The sequence below is a fragment of the Microcaecilia unicolor genome, chromosome 13, assembly GCF_901765095.1.
Source record: "Microcaecilia unicolor chromosome 13, aMicUni1.1, whole genome shotgun sequence".
NCBI lineage: Eukaryota > Metazoa > Chordata > Amphibia > Gymnophiona > Siphonopidae > Microcaecilia > Microcaecilia unicolor.
Genome location: NC_044043.1, coordinates 42,888,320 through 42,910,764, shown reverse-complemented (window position 1 = coordinate 42,910,764; position 22,445 = coordinate 42,888,320). Strand labels below are relative to the sequence as shown.

The 22,445-nt window shown below is 42.2% G+C and overlaps 1 protein-coding gene across 1 annotated transcript; it reads left to right on the top strand.

The window, feature by feature from the left end:
• The first annotated feature begins 1,313 nt into the window (after positions 1-1,313).
• MRPS23 (mitochondrial ribosomal protein S23) lies at positions 1,314-17,851 on the top strand. The gene is made up of 5 exons (XM_030186014.1): positions 1,314-1,398; positions 7,072-7,248; positions 7,632-7,709; positions 13,619-13,742; positions 16,709-17,851. The coding sequence occupies exons 1-5, from the start codon at positions 1,355-1,357 to the stop codon at positions 16,835-16,837; spliced, it is 552 nt and encodes a 183-aa protein (XP_030041874.1). The 5' UTR covers positions 1,314-1,354; the 3' UTR covers positions 16,838-17,851.
• The last annotated feature ends 4,594 nt before the right edge of the window (positions 17,852-22,445 follow it).

Below are 22,445 nucleotides of genomic sequence, written 5' to 3'. Positions count from 1 at the left end.
GTTGCAAGTGATTGTGCCTTAATGTACATGCATTTTTTTGCCATTTGTGCTGTAAGCTATTTTTTAAAAGTCAGAAATCGGTCCCTGCTGGAATCTAACCTGTCCCCACTGGAATCTGACCCATCCCCACCCTCCCACTCATATTAAGGCTATCTCTCACACTCTAAGCCTCTTTTTCACCTCACTTATTAAAACCTCTGTACTAATGCACTGCTCTGGATCACTAATTTCATGAGACATAAGTCCAAGAGAAGGAAAACCAAGTGGTCCGACCAGTAGGAAGAAATCTGAGCACACTTTCTTGTGTACCATCCCTTTTCCCTGTACTTAAAGATACAAGTGCTATGAAATCGATGCACATAATTTTAGCCACTGAGTGGGAAGCAAATTTTCAGCCCTGAGAATTTACCCACATTGCCTCCAGTGTCTTTATCCTTTCAGAGGCTTCAAAAGAAAGCAAATATCATATGCAGCTTTTTTTCCATTTGCAATACACGAATTTTTCTAGATTTATATTCTGAATACACTAATAAATCTCACTCTTGTGATGGTCTTCCTTTGGCATCTCTGTTATTTGCTATGTTTTTTAACATAGGTTAAGAATATGGAAGGGAAAAAAGTAAAATTAGGCCCTGGTTTGATGGAAGATGTGTAAAAATGTAGGGGAAACCTCATAGCTTTGCGTCTCACCCACAGTTGATTTCAACTCCAATTTAACTAAATGCCCAAAAATACAGTAAGAGAAATTCTAAGACTAAAAAAAATTGCACATCTTTAATACACACACTGCAACCTCAGTGTTTATGGCCGTGTGGAAGCAGCAGTGGTATTTTGGGGTTATGTAATTACATACCAGGATTGTGCTGGTGAATCTATGCAGTATACACACAGCTTAAGATGTATGGACAATATACCGCTGTTGATGGCTATGTCTACAGTTAAATTCGCAAAAGGTCTGTGCCAGGGGAGATATTGACACCCTAATGCAGAGGTTTTCAATCCACTAGGGGCACAACCTAGCCAGCTAGATTTTTGGGCTACCCACAATAAATATGCATAAGATAAACTTCAATGCATTGCCTCCTTTGTGTAGAGATCTAGTTCATGCATATTTTTTGTGGAAAGCCCTCTCCTCCCCCCTTTCTTTTTTTCCAACCAGACTACTTAGGTGTATCCCTTTCCTATCCTCCTAATACAAGGCAACAACACGCAAACCGGCTTCTAGTATTGGAGACCTAAGTCCTTCAGGTCGTGACCCGGAAGTAAGCAACTGTTCGGCGTCGCCGATTGGTTGTCAGTGTAGAACCATGACTTCCGCTTCCGGTGTGCCGAATAACGTCTCAATCGGAGAGTAATGGCTGGTAGTCGGTTGGAGAAGTTGGGAACGATCTTCACTAGGTACCGAACAGCTTGGCATGCACTGAAATAATTTCGTTTCTATCCAGCACCTTTCCCAGTGAAAGCTTTACTGTTCTCAGTCGCCGGCAGCGGTTTTTCTTCTTTCTGGCACCGTGTATAGGAACGTGATTGATAACCGGCTATGTTAAATGTGGCCCGCATTTGAAGCCAGTTTAAGATTCACTTCGAAATTTGATATATGTTTTATGCAGGAAACGAAATCACTTGCATTGTCGAGTTTATTAAATAAATGTGCTGCTGTATTAGATGGAAAAAAAGAAAAGCACACGCACCACACAAGGCACAAAACACAAGTGTAAATTTTGTGTTGTCTTTTTTTGCTTTTGATCCTAGTTTATAAAGAAAAAACATTTTTTCTGTATATATTTTTGAAAAAATCTACGGAAAGAGCCAAAACACATAAAGTCCACACTCACTGTTCACTAATGCATCATACATCCACTTCTGAACTCTCATCCCCGTAATCTCACATCACTTATACCTCTACTCACAGAAATATATATACCATATGTCTTCATGCCTTAACATTGCCCTTTAAGCTTCCCATTGTCTCCTTCCAGTGTTTCAATGTTTGTGTTCCATTCATGCCTTAATATGGCCCTTTAAGCTTCCCATTGTCTCCTTCCAGTGTTTCAATGTTTGTGTTCCATTGTTATATTCCTTAACGTTACTTCGATTGTCTCGCATAACTGTGCACAATGTAACCCATAACCAAGTTGTAACAAACTGTATTTCCATCATTTATATCATATTGTAAGCCACACTGAGCCCACAAAAAGGTGGGAAAATGTGGGATACAAATGCAATAAATAAATAAATATTGGTTGTAGTTTTAAATTGTAATGTTTGCTTAGGGCACTCTTTACTAAGCTGCGCTAAGGGCGAGTTAGCTAAATATTAGCGTGTGCTAAACGCTAGTGACACCCATGGGTGCACTAAAAATGCTACCGCGCCTTAGTTAACAGGGCCCTTAGTCAAATTTTGCATGGAATGTGAGGTTGGAATTGAGATGTCAAGCTGTGGACCTCCTCATTTCTAGTGGCATCTTAGAAAAAGCTCTGCTAATGCAGAACCTTCTCTGAAATATCTCCAAGAGTACATATATATTTGTTGGCAGAGACAGCTTCTTTGATTGGTGGTTCTAAGCTCCACCCAGCTGTCAGCACTGATTATAATGTCAGTTTTTTTCTTTCATACTGGGATCATGATCCATTTTCTCTCTATCTCCCCAACAGTCCGGCATCTTCCTTTTCCCTCCATACTACCTTCCCACACATAGTCTAGCATCTCCATCCCCCCTTCTGGAGGCCAAGAGCAAAGTGGATTCACCACTGGACAGGGGCATAGAACAACAGTCAGGTCCCCTTCCAATGGACTTCCTTTCAGGGGAGAGGTGGGTAGGACATGACAACGCATGAGTGTCGACCTGTTCTTCTAGGCCCAGTGCCAAGCACTGAATCCACTTTTGGCTAGATTCTTTATATGGTGCCTAAAAGCTCCGCACAAAATAAATTTACGACTAAGCGTATTCTGTAAACTGCGCCTATATTTAGGCATTGTGTATAGAATACGCTTAGTTGATATCACAGCATTTAAAACTACGCGCATCCATTTACATCAAGAAAAATGTGGCGTACATGCTGGCACATAGATTTAGGCGCACAGGGGTATATTCTATAACTGCGTGTAAATTTTGGAATGCCCATGAAATGCCTAGTTCCCTACCCATAGCGACGCCCCTTTTGGCTGTGCACATTCGAGTTTAGGCTCAGTGCATTACAGAATACGCTTAGCGAGTTGTGCGTGTAAATTCAAATTATTGACAATTAGTGCTCATTATTGCTCATTATGACCTCATGAAGGCTGATTAGCTTGTTAAGCTAATTAAGTTATGTGCGTCGTTATAGAATATGCTTGGATTTTGTCACGGAACACTAGATGTGCTTTATAGAATCTGAGGGATTGCTTTTTGCCTCCAGAATGGGGAGAGCTGCAGCAGTGGCAGGAGGAGGAGAAAAACAAGAGGAGGTAGGATACATGACCCCCCCCCCCCCCAGTAGCTGTTGGGCGGGGCTTGGATCAACAATTTGGTGGGGCCTTGGTCCCTGTGGCCCACCCCATTCCGACATCTGTGCTATTAACTGCAGCATAGAAGTGTCAGATTTGCAACTTCAGTGTGTAGGTACCCCATTTTAAAAACCTGCACGTTAAGTTCTGCGTATTAAGTAGTAAGGCCACAATTTTAATTTGACTTTGGAAGCAGAGATAAACAGTATGGGATTAAGGAAGATGACTCCTATATTGTATTATATTAAGCCCTATCCAAAATGAGCACCTTTTTAAAACCCATTTGTGCCTCTGATGTAGCGTAAAACTCAATGGGAAAGTTTTATTCCATACAGGTATATTCCCTTTGTAGAATGGGGAATACATATGTAGATGTTTGTCTTGCCCGAACCACACCCCCTTGAAATATATGGGTGTGTGGATTATCCTCTGAAAATAGTTTCTTTCAGAAATAGTAATTTACAAACGTATACAATCTATCCATTTAAATGCCACTGTTTACACAAGGAGATGCTACTAGTAACATAGTAACATAGTAGATGACGGCAGAAAAAGACCTGCACGGTCCATCCAGTCTGCCCAACAAGACAAACTCATATGTGCTACTTTTTGTGTATATCTTACCTTGATTTGTAACTGTCATTTTCAGGGCACAGACCATACAAGTCTGCCCAGCACTATCCCCTCCTCCCAACCACCAGCCCCGCCTCCCACCACCGGCTCTGGCACAGACCGTATAAGTCAGCCCAGCACTATCCCCGCCTCCCACCACTGGCTCTGGCACAGACCGTATAAGTCTGCCCAGCACTATCCCTGCCTCCCAACCACCAGCTCTGCCACCCAATCTCGGCTAAGCTCCTGAGGATCCATTTCTTCTGAACAGGATTCCTTTATGTTTATCCCACGCATGTTTGAATTCCGTTACCGTTTTCCTCTCCACCACCTCCCGCGGGAGGGCATTCCAAGCATCCACCACTCTCTCCGTGAAAAAATACTTCCTGACATTTTTTTTTGAGTCTGCCCCCTTCAATCTCTTTTCATGCCCTCTAGTTCTGCCGCCTTCCCATCACCGGAAAAGGTTCGTTTGCGGATTAATATCTTTCAAATATTTGAACGTCTGTATCATATCACCCCTGTTTCTCCTTTCTTCCAGGTTATACATGTTCAGGTCCGCAAGTCTCTCCTCATACGTCTTGTAACGCAAATCCCATACCATCCTCGTAGCTTTTCTTTGCACCGCTTCAATTCTTTTTACATCCTTAGCAAGATACGGCCTCCAAAACTGAACACAATACTCCAGGTGGGGCCTCACCAACGATTTGTACAGGGGCATTAACACCTCTTTTCTTCTGCTGGTCACTCCCCTCTCTATACAGCCTAGTAACCTTCTACTTAATGGCCACCGCCTTGTCACACTGTTTTGTTGCCTTCAGATCCTCAGATACTATCACCCCAAGATCCCTCTCCCCGTCGGTACCTATCAGACTCTCACCACCTAACACATACGTCTCCCGTGGATTTCTACTCCCTAAGTGCATCACTTTGCATTTCTTCACATTGAATTTTAATTGCCAAGCCTTAGACCAATCTTCTAGCTTTCGCAGATCCTTTTTCATGTTTTCTACTCCTTCCCAGGTGTCCACTCTGTTACAAATCTTAGTATCATCTGCAAAAAGGCAAACTTTACCTTCTAACCCTTCAGCAATGTCACTCACAAATATATTGAACAGAATCAGCCCCAGCACTGATCCCTGAGGCACTCCACTAGTCACCTTTCCCTCCTCCGAGCGAATTCCATTCACCACCACCCTCTGGCGTCTGTCCGTCAACTAGTTCCTTATCCAGTTCACCACTTCGGGTCCTATCTTCAGCCCGTCAAGTTTAAGAGCCTCCTGTGGGGAACCGTGTCAAAAGCTTTGCTGAAATCTAGGTAGATTACGTCTATAGCACATCCCTGATTTAATTCTCCAGTCACCCAGTCAAAGAATTCAATGAGATTCGTTCGCCAGACGTATCTCTCTCTTTGATGGTCACTGCCGCCCAGGTGGGCACCCACTCGGACATTTGACACACTATCCCCATTTGTGAGCACCAGATCCAGCGTCGCTCCCTCCCTCGTGGGTTCCGTCACCATTTGCTCAGGCAGAGCACTTTGAAAAGCATCCATAATCTCTCTACTGCTCTCCGATTCCGCAGTTGGAACCATCCAATCTACATCTGGCAGGTTGAAATCTCCCAGCAACAGCACCTCTCTCTTTTTTCCCAACTTTTGAATATCTGCGATCAGATCTTTATCTAATTCCTCCAATTGTGTCGGGGGTCTGTAGACAACACCCACGTGGACAGAGGTTCTATCGTCTCTTTTTAAGGTGATCCATATCGCTTCTTCCTTTCCCCAGGTCCCTGTCATTTCAGTTGCTGCGATATCATTTCTCACATATAGAGCTACTCCACCACCTTTACGACCCTCTCTATCCTTCCTAAATAGATTATAGCCTGGTATGTTTGCATCCCATTCATGGGAACCATTTAGCCACGTCTCTGTGATTGCATCAACGTCTAAGTCTGCCTCCACCATCAGGGCTTGAAGGTCATGAACTTTATTGCTTAGACTGCGAGCATTTGTGGTCATCGCATTCCATCTACATTTCCTGGTATGTGTTTCAACATTAGTGATTTGGGGGTGTTTTTTTCTCTTTGGGTACCTTCATATCTTTTTGTACCACCTTCATTGCTTTTTCTTTATCTTTTTCCTCAGTTCTATTTTCAGGAACAACACAGTGCTGTAATGAAGCTAAAGAATTCTGTAGGGGCAACACTTGTGTGGGCGGATGCTTTTGTGTCACATAACGAAGCCTGCCTGAGCCTACCATGAACCATCTGTTCTTAGTTGGTTTTATCCTTTGAGGCAGTGGTGAGAATTTGGAATGATTCTGTGCAGTATGATTTTGTGCAGTCCTAGAAGTTGCTTTAAGTGCATTTAATTCCTGCTTTACTTTACTGAGCTCCTGTTTTAAACTAGCAAGCTGAAGACAGATAGGACAAGCTTTAAGTCTCCATATGATTGGTCTTGAAATTAAAGCACCACAATTATTACAGAGAATAAAAGTCATCCTGATTGGTTGAAATTTGAAAAGGTGTACTATGATGGGGGTGTAATTAGGGTGGAGTTATTTTGTGGTAAGATGTGTATTTGGGAAAGCTATTTAGGAAGTGTCAGTCTTGGGGTGGATAGGTTGTGGGGCAGGGTGGGTGGGCTTAAATTTAAAACCTGTACAATGTGTTTGCTGTAACCTATCTCTAGAACTGCATTGAGATGCTTTAAGGCAGGGGTAATCAGAAAATAGTCTTATCTGTGAGCTCCAACCTTCCAGCTCCTCTGCAGAGACAAATCCATAAACAGGACATGCACTATTTTTAATCTAGAAGAACTGTTGGTAAGAAAAAGGTGCCAGTGATGATTTTCCCTTGGAAACTGCCTTTCTGAACCTGGTAGCTGCTGGTCTGCCATAGCTTTTATTCTGTGACGAGATTTGTTCTTCTTTGACTATCCTTTTTTTAAAATTATTATTCTCCCTGTGACAGAGTGCGTGATCTCATGCGTGCTGGCGTCATCAAACAGTCTGAGAAACCTATTTGGTACGATGTATATGCTGCCTTCCCTCCTAAAACAGAACCACTTTACCAAGAACCTCCAAAACGCTTTTATAACTTAAAGGATAATGTGCCTCCGATTTTGTATGAGGAAGATGTAATCAGAGCGTAAGTTACATTTTAGCTAGGTATCTTCTGAAATATTACTTGTATCTGGAGCTTTGCGTTTACAGCTCAATGTGCTTGGATAGTGGAAATAGAAAGGTGCTTATTTAAGGTTTATGAATTCTCATGAGACCAATTTATGTAGTTTTATAAAATAAAATATATAACACTTAAAAAAATGAATTTACAAAGTAAAGCGAAATGTTTTGCATACTGTACATAATGAGCAACTGAGAACAATAGCCATTAAGACGGTCAGAGCACTAAGAAGTTGGTGACCAGTATGTTATGTGATCTGTGGTAGTAATTTGGTGATAAAGAAGATATTTTTTTATTCAACCAGGAATATTTAGAAGACCAAACATGATGATTTGTTTCCCCTACAGAAAGTTTTTCGAGGTTTATGGGAATGGTCCCAGACCATTTGACCTATCAAGATCCAATTTCAGATCCGTAAGCCAGAGGTAAGACTGTGTAATGTTAAACACTGCTTCCTGTGAATTAAGCAGCAAAGGTAAAGGTTGCAATTTTTCTCTGAGGGGGCGTGACATGGGCAGAGAGTGGGTGTCAAAGCATTAGCCAGCTAACGCATTCTGGAGTCCTACAAAGTATCGATAAGCCCAACTAAGGTTTACCGAATGCTAATTCGGGACTACCGCCGGCCCAACGTGGCTGCTGGCGGTAGTTCCACCGCAAGCGCACCATTCCTGGGGGAAAAAGAAAACACCCGGAAACGGCTTGCACAACGGTAATCAGGCATTGCTGCATGCTGCCGAGTTACTGCAGGAGCCCTTATCGCCACCTCAGTGGGTGGCGATAAGGGCTCCCCACCATATGGCCACGCAGTAAGAGTTCTCTTACCACTTAGCCATGTTTGTCTGGGGTAAAAAGAGCCCTGGCGCATGGGAAAAACAGTCCCTGCCACTTGCGCAGGGCCCTTTTTCCCTCAGCTTGGTAAAAGGACCCCTATACTTGGCATGTGCTAACTGGCTAATGCAGAGTTAACGTGGGAGCACTTAGCTACTCCGAACTAGGAGGTGGTAAGTAGTCCCACGTTAATGGTAACATTAATGCACAACCTGCAATAAAAAAAAAAAAAAAGAGGGAATGCCCCCAAAAGTTGCCGCATTAAATCTGGGCTTAGCGTATGGAGTGGAGGAGTGGCCTAGTGGTTAGAGCACCAGTCTTGCAATCCAGAGGTGGCCAGTTCAAATTCCACTGCTGCTCCTTGTGATCTTGGGCAAAGTCACTTAACCCTCCGTTGCCTCAGGTACAAACTTAGATTGTGAGCCCTCCTGGGACAGAGAAATATCCAGTGTACCTGAATGTAACTCACTACTGAAAAAGGTGTGAGCAAAATCTAAATAAATAAATATAAAATAAAATCCTGCATTTCAACTCATTAAGCCCAGATTTTAGCGCGCTTTATTAAAAATAACCCTTTTGCTGTATTGGGTTTCTTCAATTGAACACTGCATTTAGTACATTTTATACAGTTTATAAGAACAATAAATACATGAAATTATTTATAAGATTATCTGTGTCTAAAAAATAGAATTAAGCAAATTCCTGAATAACTGAATAAACATGACTACCAAGTTGGAACAAGGTTTTCCATTTGTTGAATATGTGGCATTGCTGCCTGAGTTATGTAGTGAACTGTAGGTTAATTGATTGGTCGAGGTACTTATATGGCTCAGAACACAGTTAAACAGTTATACCGCTAACAATTATCCTGATCTTGTGTCTAGGGATATTTGACCTCTAATGCCTACTAAAACTAGCTAGTCAAGCTGGAAAAAGGAAACCATAGGCACAGATGAAATATATATTCATTAAGTAAAGAAAATATATAATAAATATTCTGAAGCAAAGTGCCAAGCAAAATTACAAAAATACTTGCTATAGAAAATAGATTATCACCAAAATAGATAATACAATCTGATTATCCTGAGACTAACTACAGAAGTGATTAGAACAGTATTTTTTTTTTTTTTTTTGTTACATTTGTACCCCGCGCTTTCCCACTCATGGCAGGCTCAATGCGGCTTACATGGGGCAATGGAGGGTTAAGTGACATGCCCAGAGTCACAAGGAGCTGCCTGTGCCTGAAGTGGGAATCGAACTCAGTTCCTCAGTTCCCCAGGACCAAAGTCCACCACTCTAACCACTAGGCCACTCCTTATAATCCTTATGAGAATTTAGCACGTCATATGCAAAATACAGATTAGCTGAATACTCCACTGACCAAAAATCCTGACGTAAACTATCTGTCTCAGAATAAACTAAGGAGTCACTATCCCCATCTATAGGTAATAAATCCTGAATCTCACATGCCGTGTGGCAGTCTCCAAATGGTAGAGAAGTGGATTTTTCCTCACTCGAGCTGAAACGTCAGCAAGCCTCCCAGGAATAGGTCCAAGAATTGTATCTCTGAATGCGAAAGGGTATAGTCTTTGATGAGGTCTGAGTTCGTTACACGGCATTCAGTTCACTGGTTAGGAAAATAGTCTCTTGCTCTCTTTAGAGCTTCCTGTTCACTGGCACATCCTCTGGTGTTCTTCCTTCTGGTCTCTCCTCCTTCTCCGGTCTCTGACTCACTTCTCCAACACACCAACTAAACTTTCTTCAGTCCAAACCTTAGATATCCAAGATGGTCAGATGATGATACCTGTGGACCAATCACACACCATGACCTATGTCCAACATAGTCATGAAGAACCCTTTGTTCTAGCCATGAAGCAGTTATCAAGGGCAGGCAAACTCTCTGTACTTTTCCATACTTTTGGGAGCCATGGGTGTTTTTCTCCTTCAAGCTTCCCAGGAGATAACGGGCGAGTTTGCAACAAAGAATATGTCCTTGGGTGCAGAAAACTTTGCAATGCTCAGCAGTACTTTTCCATTGCAAACAAGCTGGATTCTCATAGTGGCAGATGAATGCAGGTCACAAGGCTTCAGAGGCCATTTTGTTAGAAGAATGGTTCAGGCTTTTATAGGCCCAAACCAGCAAAGGTGAGATCTCAGGTAAATACCCCTACAGAACCAGCTGCAAACCTGTGTATGTATGTGAATCACTGTTGTAAAAGGGGCAGTTAATGGGCCATACATGTAGATTTTAAACAAAAATTGAGTCCATAATTTTAATTATAATTAAGTTCAGCACAAATGGTCTTTAAGAAATTGGATAACATGCTTATTTTATTTGGTACTTAAAATTAGGGCTGCATTTTGATTAAAATTTTAAGCACGATGAATTGAGTGATTAAAGGCATGTTGTTGTATTTTTTTTCCTACTGCAGCACCTTGTGGCTCTGCGCAGTGGAGGGTTAAGGTCTTCTTTTACAAAGCCACACTAGTGATTCCCGTGCGGCATATCACAGGAAGCCCATTCAATTCCTATTGACTTCCTCTCATTTGTAGCATGGGAATCCCTAGTGCAGCTTTGTGAAAGAAGGCCCCTAACTGTCCCATTTCCCAGAGTCACAAGGAGCTACAGGGAACAAAAGTAAAAAAAAAAAAAAAACATACCTTGAGTTGTGTGATTAATAGCAATTTACAAATTTTAATCAAAATGCATCCCTAAATAAAGTAAAGAATAAAAAGTATTGAAAAAATAAGAAATCCAAATTGACAAATTACATATTAAAGAATCTAAAACAGCGTCGGAATTGCTATAAACAGCCTTACATTTTTCACAGCCTAGTTCAGAAATGCAGCCCTACTTAAAATAACTGTCTGCAGAGAGGAGGGAGACACCCGAAAACTAGGCAGACTTTTCCCACAACTTTCAAAGAGGAACTGGGATTTCAAAATTAGATTCCAGGTGCCTTTGGTGTTTAGTCATCTTGGCCTTTGCCAAAACATCTATAGAAAGGGTAGTTCTATAAACTAGACACTCCCTTGTGCACATAAATGTATAGAGTACTAGCACTTGCCCACGAAAGTGCCAGCAGGGCACCTAAGCGCTACTCGGTAATGGTGTGCCTAACTTTACATATCATGTAAATGCAAGAGAGTATTACATGGGTGGAGCATAGGTCTGGCTCCCACGTTCATAAATTACAGAAAGATGTAAGTTGCTGATACCTGGTTATGCTAGTATTCTGTAATGGAATCTGGAGTGGAGGAGTAGCCTAAGGGTTAGTGCAGCAGCCTGAGAACCTGCGTTTCATTCCCACTACATCTCCTTGTGACTCTGGGCAAGTCACTTAACCCTCCATTGCCTCAGCTACAAAATAAGTGCCTGTATATAATATGTAAACCGCTTTGATTGTAAACACAGAAAGGCAGTATATGAAATCCAGTAGGCTCCCGCCACATGCCCTCAGACTGGAGGTGCCTAATTGTAAAATTGCCCCCAGACTGTCTAATATGCACAGCATAAAGAAGAACTCCCTTTGACAGTCTATTCAAAGCCCATCACACTTCTCAGCAACGTTTGCCCCGTTAGCAGAGGTGGACTGGCTGCAAGTATGTGAGCTTGGGAATTATTTTTTTAATCATTCTTTGTATTAAACTTTATGATGCTTACTGCATTTGTAATATTTGTTTTAATTTAAAATTTACTAACAAATTAAGAATAATACAGAATTATCCATCACATTATCAATTTCACAGAAAAAAATTATTATAGCCCACATCACGGGAACAAGCTACAAATTGGTCAAAGCAGTAAACTGTACAAACAAAATCAATTGGTTATCAGCAAGCAACATAATAACATTAGAACTGATGTTAAACTATTATTGTCCCTCCAGATAAAAAAAAATTCTAAAAGAAACCCAATTACACCTTACACCCAATCTTCAATAAAAAAAAGATTCTAATTGAATAGAATCATAAAAATATGATTATTCTCATAATCCACCAAATACTTGCAAGGAAACTTAAAGAAGAAAGTGGCACCAATTGCCAATACCTTACTTTTTAACTGAAGAAAAATTTTCCTGTGGATTTCGAGACATCAGGAAACAACATCACAGGTTAACCACAAAAAGGTAAATTCTTTTTTGGAAAATATGCTCTCAATACCGCCATCTTATTTTCCACAGAAGAAAAAGTAATCAACAAGGTAGATCTTTTAACTATGACAGCTTGGGAAGATTCTAGAAATTTTGAAACATCTAAACTGTCAGGTGACTTAATTGTGTCTATTCTACCTTCTTCACCTTTAGGTAAATAATACACATTCTCAGTTTTTATGTTTCAACATTTTTTATTGAAAACAGTACAGAGATAAAGCTTTTACAAATGAATCCACAAAGAGGTAATTATAGTCATTAAAGAGCAACTGCAATAAGCTGTTTCCAAATTTGTAAATATCATATCTCTGTCTTCCCCCCCCCCCCCCCCCCCCCCCCCCCCCACTTTCTCTTCATATAGAACATTTAAACATTTGACCTATACCAACAGACCAACTGCATTTAACTTACTGAATAAGCTGTAAGTCTAAAGCACTCTTACTATTTGGCGCTTCCACATTTATTTTGTTACAGCATTCTTATTGATGAATCAACAAAACTGATCATTAACATATTCAATAGCCAATAATTTGAAATCATAAACAACAAAGACGTATTCTCGCCATCAAGTTTATAGAGCTTAACTCCTCATACATTCTTTCCCTCCACCCAAACCACCCATCCTCCTCCCCACCCCCACCTTCTTCCCTACCTACATTCTAAAACTCCCCCTTCCCTTACCCTCCCCCAGGTTCCTGTGTGTACCATCCAATCACCATCCGTCTTTACCATCCGTAACGCCCCAACGAAAACTATTCAGAACTTGGCTGCGTGCCAATGGAGAAATCCTTTTCAAATATGCCCCCCCCCCCCCCCCCATACCGCAAGAAACTTCTGTTGCCTCTTAGGAGATTGATACATTCTCAATTTTTAAAGAGTCTTAGGAAATTGCAATATATACTTTAAATAGGTTCTAAATAATTCAGTAGGAGACAAATAGAGGCCCTTTTACTAAGCCGGCAGTGCGAACACAACTTTTGGCCGTGCGTTGGGCCCATTTTTGCCGTGTCCTGGAAAAAGGGCCTTTTTTTAAAGGTCCCGAAAATGGACATGCAGCAAAGTAAAAACCAACGCGTGTCCATTTTCAGCCTGAGACCTTACTGCCACCCTTTGATTTAGTGAGAAATAATTATTAAACTGTCACCCATTCTTCCCCAGCTCATCTAAGCATTTACTCTTTCACAGTTGAGACTCTCCTGCCTGCTTCATCAAGTTTAGCTAGGACACGATATGGCATTCTTTAGACATCCACTGTACCTTTACAACATTTGGCTGGAATGGTTTTCTGATCTGCTGTCTTTGAAACAAAGTGATTTCTGCTGTTTAATTGCTTATAATGCTTGAAATTTAAGGTTTGTGGAGAAGTTCCAAGAGCTTAAGAAACTGGGAGAAACAGATGAAGAAATACTGTTTGAAGAAACAGGGAAGGCTCTGTTGGGAGAAGGCCTCATTTTAAGGAGGAAAGCAGGAGTTCCTGTACGTATTAAGACTGATTTTACCCTGTGTCCTCTGTGTGTGTGTGTGTGTGTGTGTGTGTATATATATATCACATGCACAATGAATCTAGCTATATTGTTTTCTCTTTTTCCCAAAGGATATCCATATTTTTATAGTAGTCAGGTCAATGCTTCAGCCCCCAGAAGGTAAGGCAGTCCCTCAAGTGCTGTGACAGCCAGGGGAAGACATCTGTAGTGAGTCTCTTCTAGGACTGTCGGTCTTGAGCAACTGAAGTAAAATCTTCCATGTAGAGGTGGAGCTGTTATGCTTCTCCTTGATTTGCCTGGTCCTGTTCTTTCTTGGAGCACTTTTTACAACCTTCCAGGCAGGTGGTTGATGCCGCTGGTGTAATTGTCCTGGTAGTTGCATTCGTTATAATAAAAACAAAAAGTAGATATTTTCAAGAGCCCCAAATAAAGCAATTAAATCAGTAAGGAATAATTGGACAACATTTATAAACTCGTATCACCTATAATGGGGATTAAGGAATTCAGGCTTCAAGTACCACAAGCTAATTTTCAAGATACCTCTAATGCAGGGGTTCTCAACCCATTCCTCGGAACACACCCAGCTAGTCAAGTTTTCAGGATACCCACAATGAATATGCATGAGGTACATTTGCATTCACTGCCTCCATTGTATGCAAATCTATCTCATGCATATTCATTGTGGGTATCCTGAAAACCTGACTGGCTGGGTGTGTCCTGAGGAGGGCGAGAACCCCTGCTCTAATGAATATGCATAAGATAGATTTGTATAAATGGAGGCAGTATCCATGTAGGTCTATCTTATGCATATTAGAGATCCTGAAAACCTGGCCTGTTTGTGGCACTCAAGCCCTGAGCTACTACAGTCCATGAGGTATGGCATCAATATAATGACACACCTCTTAAGGAAGGTGCAAGTCTCACAATTGTATGCCCTACTGTGAAAGTGAAAATTTCCATTACATAGCTTCCCATTTGTGGGATAGTTGTGTCCATCAGCCAGCAGATGGAGATAGAAAATACTGACGCGCTATAGAAATGTTAAATAGTAGTAGTAGTAGTAGAGATGTGCCTCAGCTCAGTTTTCAGTTCTCTATCTCCAGCAGGTGGATGGATACTCTTTGTTCTGAGTGATTTGCTCCTGGTCCAGTTGGTTTACCGGTCCCCAGTTGAGCTTTGCTGGTGGTTTTAGTGTCAGGGTCATATGTGGAGGTCTTCAGATCCCTGTTTCTGGTGCCCTGCAAATTTATTTCTTACCTCCCTTCACCTGTTTCCTATGGAGCTCTCCTTTTTCCAGCACAACAAACTTAAAAAAATAAAAAGAGAAGGAAAGAGATTTACTGGAGAGCATGGGACAGAGTATCAATCCTGATTCTTTCTCAGCTGTGGTAAGATTTGTGGACACTGTGAGTTTGGGGAGGAGCAGCCAGCAGTGGTAAGTCCGACTAAATTTTGACTCTGAACCACTTGGAGGGTTGCAAGTTCTACTTGGTGCAGGGGAGGGATCGTGACTTACTGCTTGGAACTGCGTTGTTCTGTGCTTGTGCCAGTCGTGGTTAATGGTGACTCCTGGAGAGACAGTTAAGTGTTTTTCCCGCTGTGTGAAGCGTTGTAGTACGTGCAAGCTGGGAATTCTGCAGGACATGGGAGAAATGGTCAGCAGCTGCAAATTTTTTGGGTGCCATTTTGTTGGGGCCAACTGGCAGTGATCACGCATGGAGCACAACCGCCATTTTACAACGTCAGGGCCCGACAGAGCATTCAACTGTATCGGGATCTTTGTTTTCACTGAAGTTTATATTGCTCTTGCACCAGACCTATTTACTGAAGCAGGGACAGTCAGAGTTGCTGCATTGTGCTTCAGTTTCTTGCTCCTCTGACTCTTGAGAGATCCCATGTAGACCTCCAGGAGTAGGTAGATGAGGCTCTCTGCTTCTCCCTTCTTACCTGATGTGGCCTCCGTCTATTCAGGGGAGCCATCATTGAAGGAACCATTAGAGGAGGAAGATGACCCAAAAGTACTGAGGTTGTTTCATAAAGAGAAGCTCGTAACTCTTATTTCTGAAGCACTGGGGGAGCTTTCCATTGAGGAACCTTCTGCTCCGGTGTCAGGAGTTCCATCTTAGTTGATCATGAGGGGCTTAGAGGTCTTTCTAAGGCTTCGATGCATCTTACTACTACTACTACTACTTGACATTTCTATAGCGCTACTAGGGTTACGCAGCGCTGTGCAATTTAACAAAGAGGGACAGTCCCTGCTCAAAGGAGCTTACAATCTAAAGGACGAAATGACAAGTTGGGGTAGTCTAGATTTCTTGAATAGTGGTTAGGTGCCAAAGGCGACATTGAAGAGATGGGCTTTTAGCAGGGATTTGAAGATGGGCAGGGAAGGGGCCTGGCGTATGGGCTCAGGGAGATCTTGACATTCAGGACCTGATTACAGCAGAATGGGTCTCACTGGATGTATACCTGAGAGTGGGAGGAGCCATGGCTCACCCTTACCCATTAGTTCCAGAGGAGAAAGAGAAATTGCAGCTTCCCAGGGTGGTCTCTTGTTGTGGCGGTGACTGAGAAGACCACCTTGCAGGTGGAAGGGGGCATTGTCCTTAAAGACTTACAGGATAGGCATCTAGAAGGTTCGCTGAAACAAGCTTTTGAAGTGGCCTCTTTGGGCCTTCAAGCGACGGTGTGTAGCTTGTTCATGGCAAGAGCATGCCTGAAGTGGCATCAGCAGTCAACAAAGCAAGATGGACACCATAACACCCAGCTGTAAATAGGGGTTGGCCCTACTTGGTGAATGCTGTTTATGATTCACAACCTGTAGCTGTAACCACTAGGCCACAGCAACTTGCACACCAGAACTAGAGCACTGTGTGTACAAGGTAAAGAGTGAGTAGGACAGACAAAGATTTTTATTTTTCTAATTCTCTATATGTTTATGTTGTTCTCCTTTCTCAGATGACGCAAAACAAGGGTCCTCTCCTGGAAATTAATCTTAAAACTGTGTTGGAGGAGATACAGCAACAACAGCAATCTCAAGAAGCAGAAGCACAGGAACAAACCCAGCCTCCCACTAACAACTCTTAATAACCAGTGTTCCTTTCCACCCCTTGTTCTGATAATGCACACAGTTCCCGAGCAGGTGGCAGCTACTATATTAATCAGTCTAAAAAGGACCAGGCCCCAGAAAAAAATAATAAAGCTGTCTCCCTTTCTTCATAAAATTTATTGGGATTCATTTTACTACATTGTTTGTGTACATCTAAAGCTTCTGGACAACTGTGTGCATCACTTACTCGTTTCTTGTAGTGATGAGGGTCATCTGCACTGGATTGATGTAGCAAAGCAGAAGCCCTCCGTAGTCTGTTTTTGCTAGGCAAATGCCAAATTAAGGGCTCCTTTTACCAAACTGCGGCAAAAGGGGGTCTGCGCTGGTGTTGGTGTGTGTTTTTGACTTGCGCCGAGGCACTCTTTTACCGCAGCGGGTAAAAGGTAGGTCTTGCTTTTGTTTTAATGCAGGAAATGGGCGTGGGGCAAGTAAAGCACTTGCCTCGTGGCCATTTTGGGAGGAGGGGAGCCCTTACCGCCATCCATTGAGGTGGTGGTAAGAGCTCCAGCGCTAACCCAGCACTAGAGAATAAATATTTTTTGCAGTTCCAGATATGATGGTGCACTGGGAGTGGGAAGTACCGTCGAGCTGCTGTGGTGGCCCAGCAGTACTTCCTTTTTAGCGAGTGGTAAGCCCATGTTGGGCTTACCGCCACTGTGTAAAAGGGGCTGTCAGTGACAGGTAGCCACTCGTAATGCTGAAAGCTTTCGTGTTTTAACAGATAGGAGTGGCTGTGCCCCCCAGATGGCAAGTGTGAAAGAGCAGTATCAAAAAATACAAACTTTTCTATCACATTTTCTCAACATATTCTAAGTGATCTGTGGAAAATTGAGAGCTTTTATTTTTTTGTTTTTTTACTATTAGTGTTATTGTTATGATACTGTGGCATGAAAAATTGTTTTGCTTTTGAGTTAATATTGCTGTTACTGTGTGAAAAATCTATTTGCTGTAAATATTATTAAATATCCATTTGTATATAAAATGACAGTGTGATTGTGGAAAAAATCTTGTCAGATTAAACTGTTCTCAGCTACACAGCATTTTGGGTCTTCTGGATCGGCAATAGTGCTTCAATTTAGGAGATGGAGATTCAAGTTTCTGGGACCAGCAGAATGCTCAGGGAAGGTGGTTGCAACAAAGGATTCTCCTTAAAGATCTCCCCTCCACCTCCCAGCTGAGACTTGTGCAACCCCCATACACCACTGAGGGAGCAATAAATCTCCCAATTCCCTGATGAAACACGCAGTCCTTCCTGATGTACTTTGTTTCTTCTTCCTTGCCCAGGGGCTAGCTCTGCCTTTTGACATTTAGAGGGGCATAATCGAATGCAAACGCCCATGTGTAAAAAAGTCCATCACCGAGAACGGGTCTGTGAAGGGGTGGGCCGAACCGTATTTTCGAAAAAGATGGACGTTTATCTTTAGTTTCAAAAATATGGTTTGTGCTAGCCAAATGCATTGGATGTGGGCGTTTTTTGAGCTGGGCGTTTTCGTTTTTCAGCGATAATCGAAACCGCTGCCGGCCATCTCAAAAACGGACCAAATCCAAGGCATTTGGTCGTGGGAGGGGCCAGCATTCGTAGTGCACTGGTCCCCTTGAGATGCCTCTATGCCAGCCTCAAATATCATACCTAGCTCCATGACAGCAGTATGCAGGTCCCCGGAGCAATTTTAGTTTAGTTGGTGCTGCGCGGGACCCATACAGAGAGCAAAAATCGGAAGGAAAAAAAAAAAACATGCAAGTGCAGTCAGGGACATCCAAATTAAAACAATAGTAATAGGGGGATTCGAACCAGCCACCTTCTGGAAAGGGAAGGGCATCTAAACGACTGAATAAGTGGTGCAGTGGTTAGAGCACAGGTCTTGTAATCAGAAGGTGGCTGGTTCGAATCCCCCTATTACTAGGTATGATATTTGAGGCTGGCTTAGAGGCTGGAAAAAATATTTAAATGTTGTTTATTAGGGTGGGAGGGGGTTAGTGACCACTGGGGGAGACAGGGGAGATCATTCCCGATTCCCTCCGGTGGTCATCTGGTCATTTAGGGCACTTTTTTGGGACCTGTTTGTGATTAAACAGGGTCCAGAAAAAGTGACCTAAATTCTCGCTAAAAACGCCTTTCTTTTTTCCATTATTGGCCGAGCGCGCCCACCTCTCGGCTGATAACCACGCCCCAGTCCCGCCTTCACCACGCCTCTGACACGCCCCCATCAACTTTATTCGTTCCTGCGACAGTGCAGTTGAAGACGCCCAAAATTGGCTTTCGATTATACCACCCATCTCCCGATTTAGGTAGAAATATGGGCGTTTTTCTCTTTCGAAAATAAGCTGGTTAGTGATGTTTTTAGCTTCATACAAGTGGGCAGCCAACATTTTAAAGCAGCTGCCCTGGAAAGGATAGGAATGTGTGTCTGCTTTCTTAGCAGTGTCTGGTGGCATGGTGGTGTAAGAATAAGTTTTCTGAGTGGGGAGTGAATTGCAAGATGTCTGCAGCAGCCAAACAGTGCAAAGATACTCCCATCTCAGAATAACATTTTGTTGAGACAGAGAAAGCTTCAACTTCCTTCTACACAATGATACTGAATGGTTTTGGCATCAAAGCGACTGTTTTTCTTGTTAAGGTGTCTCTTTTTAGTGCCATCAGCTAGTTGGAAAAGATGCCTTCAAATCTGCCTAAAATTTGGACAGTTTGCTGGTGTATAATCAGTTGTGCCTGCCATAACAAATCTGCAGGTGCAACCTCCTTACGTTATGGAAGGGGATGTTATGTAAAAAAAAAAAAAAAATTAAAACCTCTTTCGTGTGATGACATCACAACCAAATTAGTTTTTCTCTCCTGGTGTGTGATGGCTGTGTTATTACTGTTACAAACTTGTTCTTACAGCTCAACATAACATTACATAACATGACACTTGTACCCCACACATACCTCCTGAGTTCAATGTGGCTTTACATGTCAAAGAGGCAGGGCAGACCCAGGAATATTACAATAGACAAAATAAAAATAATATATGAAATTTAACAATACAAAAAAATCACAATCAAAATGAACAAAACAACCATTAAATCAGGTAATCTCTAAACAAAGTAAGATTTCAGTAATTTCTGAAATATGACATCATTAGCCTGACCTCTAATATTACAAGGGAACCTAGTCCAGCATGAAGCAACCTGATATATGCAAAAGTACTAAGTAATTTTTATATTTAATCCTTTTTGGGTTAAGATATTGGACCAATAAATCTCTCTAGATCAGGGTTAGAATGAATTCCTGGGAGACAGATGGATAAAAGACATCATATAATGAGGAACTTCAAAAACCAAGAAACACAGTTTAAACGCCACACGCGCACTCATTGGTAACCAGTGTAGTTGTACTAACAATGGCATACCCCTCCCAAATGTTGGTACTTTGAAAATCAGATGAGCTGTTGTGTTCAGTAAAGTCTGAATTCTCTTGATTATCTTCTCTCTACAGCCCATGTAGACTATATAACAACACCAGATTTCAAGCAATGCGTAGTAAAAGTAAGAAAAATCCCTGTAGTACATAAGCTGTCATAGAAGCCTAGGTTTCAAAGTGATAAGAGGTGATTTTTATTCATCTTGAATTACGGACTAGCCCCAAATCAATTTCTGTTTGTTTGTTTTTCTTTATAATAGAACCTCAGAATATCATGAAAAGTGTTTCTTTCAAGTTTATCTAGGGCTATCCCTACTGCTTACACAAGTCTTCTGTAAAGGATACCTCTAAAATACATATCAACTCATTTTTGCAAGTTGCGTTCTTCAGAGTGATCATGTGGTGGGGTGGGGGCGATGCAAATGCCTCCAATATCTCCTCCATTCAGTGTGAGTACTTCTTGCTGGGCAAGAATATAAAAAGAATCTTATTCCATTTTGCTTACAGGTAAAATTTCTTAAATTCTACAGAAATATAAAAAAAAATCAAATGTGATATTAGTAAATGTTAACCATGTGGTAGAAGCACCCAGAGAAAGCTACTGTTTAGGGATAAGCAATGTGGCATCTTGCTATTTTTGGATCCTGCCAGGTACTTGTGACCTGGATTGTTATTGGGCTTCATGGATTTTCGTTCTGATCCTGTGCCTCTCATTTTGGGGATGTACATAAACATAAAAGAATTGCTGCACTGGCTTTTTCGTCTCCCTCCTTCAATGGCTGATCCGGGGGGGGGGGGGGGGGGGGAGTGGAATCACAGCTTCTGAACTGTTCCTGAGAGTTAAACATCACAAGGAAGAGAATGTTATGGCTGCAGATCGATTAAAAATTGTAATTGCATGGATAATCGTGTAAAACACCCCCTCACATTTCTTCCTGTATAGTGCAAAATATAGACAGCAAATGTAAATTCTCAAAACTGACATAGTTACTAAACTAAAAATAATTTTTGTTACCTCAGCTTCAGCAGTTGGAGAACAAGGCCAGTGCCAGGTAGAATTATTGGTCATCTTCACTGAGTATAACCAGAGAAAAAGATCTCAAACCCATGACAGTCAACTTACTAAGCAAGTTAAAAGTCTCACAGCCTAAAATAAAAATCATTCATTGAAGGTGCTGTAGTTTGTCTCCAGGCTCCAGCAATTTCCACTCATGCAGCTATGACTCAGCTTGCCAGAAATTGCAAACTCTTTTGCCCATATCTTTAGGCGTGCTGTCTAACAGAATCTGCAGCTCTGTAGGGATTGCGTGGAGAGGTGCTCATCATATTCTATATACCATGAGGAAATTTAAGCCTATTCTATAAAATATAGGCGTATTTTTCCCCACATAGAATTTTCCGGGGTCATATATAGAATCTAGCCTTCAGTGCCTAAGCTGAAACCAACTGACTCTTGGTTTAGTTAAAAGGTGAAAGAATATAAAGTGATGTCTTTTTATTGGACTAACCTAGCAGATTTTGACTATTCAGGATCAAAGCCCCCTTAGGAGAGGAGGAGCAAAAGTACTAGAAAATGGCGGCCCCGAGAGCTTGTCTCGATGGGGGCCATTTAAGCGTGGGCCTTGAGGCAGTAGGAAGTCAGGGGGGCAAGGGGGCGGAGCAGAGGTACACGGGAATGGAGGAGAGACATGATGGCTTGGGATTGGGCGATTTGTAAAAGGCAGAGGACATGGGGTGCTGATTGGAGGAAAAAGAAGGGGGCAGAGCAAGGAGAGTGTGCGAAGAGGACGTGTGGATGCAGGGAAGGCACTCCTGAGAACCGCGGAGGTGTTTGAAAGCGTTTTACAGCATGGCTGAAGCTAGGGAGCTGGTGGAGGAGGCCTCGGGGGTGGAAGTCTCGTTTTGCACGAGCGATTCACTGGGAGTGAGCCCGGAGCCGGTGAGTTCTGGGGTTGGGGGGGGGGGGCAGCTGCAGCACCCTGAGGCAGGTGAACGAAATGCTGGCCACCGTAGGTCGTAGTCAGGAATCGAGGTGCAGGAAAGACCCTAAGGAAAAGGAGACAACAGACAAGCTAAGTTGTTTCACGCTTACAGAATCTTTATTAATGTGATAGAGTAATCTAGCAACAGAGTAAAGTTGCACACAACGAGGTTTTTTGGCCAGTGATGAAGCAGTCCAGCCCCCG

Excerpts from the sequence above, each read along its gene's own strand:
- MRPS23 (XM_030186014.1), top strand. The coding sequence starts at position 1,355 with ATGGCTGGTAGTCGGTTGGAGAAGTTGGGAACGATCTTCACTAG. Across the intron at positions 1,399-7,071 it reads TTGGGAACGATCTTCACTAG|AGTGCGTGATCTCATGCGTG; the intron begins GTACCGAACAGC and ends TCCCTGTGACAG. Across the intron at positions 7,710-13,618 it reads TTCAGATCCGTAAGCCAGAG|GTTTGTGGAGAAGTTCCAAG; the intron begins GTAAGACTGTGT and ends TTGAAATTTAAG.